The sequence below is a fragment of the Oncorhynchus mykiss genome, chromosome 13 (genome assembly GCF_057628025.1).
Source record: "Oncorhynchus mykiss isolate SJ-2025 chromosome 13, ASM5762802v1, whole genome shotgun sequence".
Classification (NCBI taxonomy): Eukaryota; Metazoa; Chordata; class Actinopteri; order Salmoniformes; family Salmonidae; genus Oncorhynchus; species Oncorhynchus mykiss.
In genome coordinates this window covers 4,973,781-4,977,667 of record NC_143034.1, presented here as the reverse complement: position 1 = coordinate 4,977,667, position 3,887 = coordinate 4,973,781, and the positions used below count along the sequence as shown (strand labels likewise).

Genomic DNA, 3,887 nt, shown 5'->3' with positions numbered 1-3,887 from the left:
AAGACAGAGTTTTGGCCACTAGAGTCCTCTATCTATCTCTATGAGAATTGAGGGTTGTTGGTAAGATTGACGTCACTACACTAATTAGGACAGGGAATTGGAGCAACAACAACCTCTGATCTCATCGATAGAAAAGTGTATGGAACTAAACCTGTATTTGGCGTTCCGTGAAGTGTCTTAGAATTTAGGAAGCATCCTTTAGCCAATACTTTGAGTATAAACCCTTCAATGTTGTTCAGAATATGATTTGGATATTTTCAAAATGTAAAATGAAAGAAAAAACAGCTGAATAGAATTTGCATTTTGTTGATTCTAACGTTCAAACCTCTTGAATTTGATTTGTAATTGCAAATTAATTTCATATGATATACGATTTGGATTTTGCTAAATGTATTGGATTTGATATACATATATATATATATATACCTTGAGAACTCTTGAATTTAAGTTGTTTCAATGCTTAATTTGTGCAGTGGTCATCAAGCTAAAGGTGTATGAAAATGTGATGACTGATATTTAAAAAATAAAATAGCCTTAAAGTATCACTCGTAATCATTCAACACAGTTTCCTTTGTATGTCTTTATATCAATTATTATTTAATTAATAAAATGAAAATAAAAATGTTAATCAACTGCGTTACCAACTCCAGTTAGCAGATGGCGATATCCGCATTTAATGAGATGTTGCTAATGTGACGTATAATCTAGTGGACGGAACGCTTCTTCACCAACATGGCTATTGATTCAATCACCTCGGTAGCCTACATAAAACAGATACATTAAAGCGCTTTAGACGTTTCAGTTAGTTTAAAACACATTTATGTCGTATCTAGTTACCCTTAATTTCTATATTTATGTTTTTGTTAGCCATCTAGATGGGTGGTTAAATTACCAGTAGCCTAGAAGCTAATTAATGATAGCTAGCTAACGTTACCTCGCTAACATCCTCGACCATGAGCTCACCAAGCTACACCCCACCTGCTAAAGAAGAGGGGGTCTGCTGGACGGAGAAAGAAGCCCCCGTGAAAGAGGAGGAGGAAGAGGAGGCTGTCACGGTTAAACAAGAAGTAGAGGGTGAGGCTTTTACAGTTAAACAAGAAGTAGAGGGTGAGGCTTTTACAGTTAAACAAGAAGTAGAGGGTGAGGCTTTTACAGTTAAACAAGAAGTAGAGGGTGAAGCTGTTGGAGTGAAAGAAGAGGAGGTGGATGTTACTGTGGAGGAAGAGAAACAAGACGGTGCCGCTTTGGGAGTGAAAGAGGAGGAATTGACTGTCACAGTGAAAGAAGAAGATATTTTCAGAGTGAAAGAGGAGGATGCCGTCTTTGGAGTGAAGGAGGAGGGGGAGATTACTGTCACATGGGAGGAGGAGGAGGAAGAGATTGGAGATATAATTAACACCAGTGAGTACCGTCTCAAAAACAGAAGTACAAACTATGCAGTTGTTAAACTATTGTGTGGTTTTACTGAAGTTATATACTTGAATATGTTGTTCTGTACTGTAGAAATGGTTAAAGCTACACTGTCAGATAGTGTACACCATCAAACAGAGGGCCGTTAACAATGGGTCAATGCATCCTATGACATTGATCAAAATACTGTAGTCCTCATTATCTGTTATTATGGAGCTCTGCTCAGCCTATAAACATGACATTATCTATTATCATAGAGCTCTGTTCAGCCTGTAAACATGACATTATCTATTATTATAGAGCTCTGTTCAGCCTGTAAACATGACATTATCTATTATTATAGAGCTCTGCTCAGCCTATAAACATGACATTATCTATTATTATAGAGCTCTGCTCAGCCTATAAACATGGCATTATCTATTATTATAGAGCTATGCTCAGCCTATAAACATGACATTATCTATTATTATAGAGCTCTGCTCAGCCTGTAAACATGACATTATATATTATTATAGAGCTCTGTTCAGCCTGTAAACATGACATTATATATTATTATAGAGCTCTTCTCAGCCTATAAACATGACATTATCTATTATTATAGAGCTCTGCTCAGCCTATAAACATGACATTATCTATTATCATAGAGCTCTGCTCAGCCTATAAACATGACATTATCTATTATCATAGAGCTCTGTTCAGCCTGTAAACATGACATTATCTATTATTATAGAGCTCTGCTCAGCCTATAAACATGACATTATCTATTATCATAGAGCTCTGCTCAGCCTATAAACATGACATTATCTATTATCATAGAACTCTGCTCAGTCTATAAACATGACATTATCTATTATCATAGAACTCTGTTCAGCCTGAAAACATGACATGATCTATTATTATGGAGCTCTGCTCAGTCTATAAACATGACATTATCTATTATTATAGAGCTCTGTCCAGCCTGTAAACATGACATTATCTATTATCATAGAGCTCTGTTCAGCCTGTAAACATGACATTATCTATTATCATAGAGCTCTGCTCAGCCTGTAAACATGACATTATCTATTATTATAGAGCTCTGCTCAGCCTATAAACATGACATTATATATTATTATAGAGCTCTTCTCAGCCTATAAACATGACATTATATATTATTATAGAGCTCTGTTCATTCCATGAAAGCAGATTATATTTGAAGCTCTACATTATTATTATTATTATTATAGTAGCCACCAAGTTTTTCTTTAAATGAGGAATCATTTCTGGTTTAAACCTCATAGGTGGACAGTTTTATCATGTGCTGGTTTCATTCTGGTCTCTGATTAGTAGTTAATTAAATGCTATTTTTTGTCTTGAGCAGGAGAAAGACCAGACACTCACTCTGACAGCAGGAAGAGTCCTTCAGGGGAATCAGAGCCAGAGACGCCCAAACCAGCGAGACCACACCACTGCTCCCAGTGTGGAAAGAGTTTTACTAAGTTACGGAATCTCAAAGAGCACGAGAGGACACACACAGGAGAAAAGCCTTTCCAATGCTCCCAGTGTGGAAAGAGTTTTACCGTGTTAACTAACCTGAAAAGGCACGAGAGAATACACACTGGAGAAAAGCCTTACCAATGTTCCCAATGTGAAAAGAGTTTTACCGTGTTAGTTAACCTGAAAAGACATGAGAGAATACACACAGGAGAAAAGCCTTACCAATGTTCTCTGTGTGGCAAGAGTTTTACCCAGTTAAGGTCCCTGAAAAGGCATGAGAGAGTACACTCTGGAGAGAAGCCTTATCAATGTTCCCATTGTGGAAGGAGTTTTAGGTCGTCTGCAAACATGAAGGAGCATGAGAGGACACACACAGGAGAAAAGCCTTTCCAATGCTCACATTGTGGAAAGAGTTTTACCCATCTAGTGAGCCTGAAAAGACATGAGAGAATGCACACAGGGGAAATGCCCTACCAATGCTCCCATTGTGGAAAGAGTTTTTCCCAATCAGCAAAACTGAAAAGACATAAGAGAATGCACACTGGAGAGAAGCCTTTCAAATGCTCCCATTGTGGAAAGAGTTTTACCCAATCAGGGGGCCTGAAAAAGCATGAGATAAAGAAGAAGCTATGTTCTTTATGTTCTTGACTGAGAATGTGTTTTTGTGAATGACAACTTCAGTAAAACCTAATAAAAATATCTTTATGTTGTTGTTTTTTTTACAATTTCAATACTTTAATTGAATACAGAGTACCTCTGTTTTTAAGTATACGTTCTCTGTGGATGGAGTGGAGCATTAAATATAGAGTCCTGGACAGAGTCTTGTCCATCAGTCGCTGTGGATGGAGGGGAACATTAAATATAGAGTCCTGGACAGAGTCTTGTCCATCAGTCGCTGTGGATGAAGTGGAACATTAAATATAGAGTCCTGGACAGAGTCTTGTCCATCAGTCGCTGTGGATGGAGGGGAACATTAAATATAGAGTCCTGGACAGAGTCGT

General features: G+C 37.5%; 1 protein-coding gene across 2 annotated transcripts; it reads left to right on the top strand.

The window, feature by feature from the left end:
* Nucleotides 1-700: 700 nt before the first annotated feature.
* On the top strand, nt 701-3,583 carry LOC118940012 (uncharacterized). Of its 2 annotated transcripts, none has more exons than XM_036947953.2 (2): nt 701-1,401; nt 2,771-3,583. In XM_036947953.2, exons 1-2 carry the CDS (start codon nt 954-956, stop codon nt 3,532-3,534), a joined length of 1,212 nt encoding a protein of 403 aa, XP_036803848.2. In that variant the 5' UTR covers nt 701-953; the 3' UTR covers nt 3,535-3,583. The 2 variants fall into 2 exon arrangements, with proteins under 2 accessions (XP_036803848.2, XP_036803847.2); XM_036947952.2 differs by having other exon boundaries at nt 707-1,401; nt 2,768-3,583.
* The last annotated feature ends 304 nt before the right edge of the window (nt 3,584-3,887 follow it).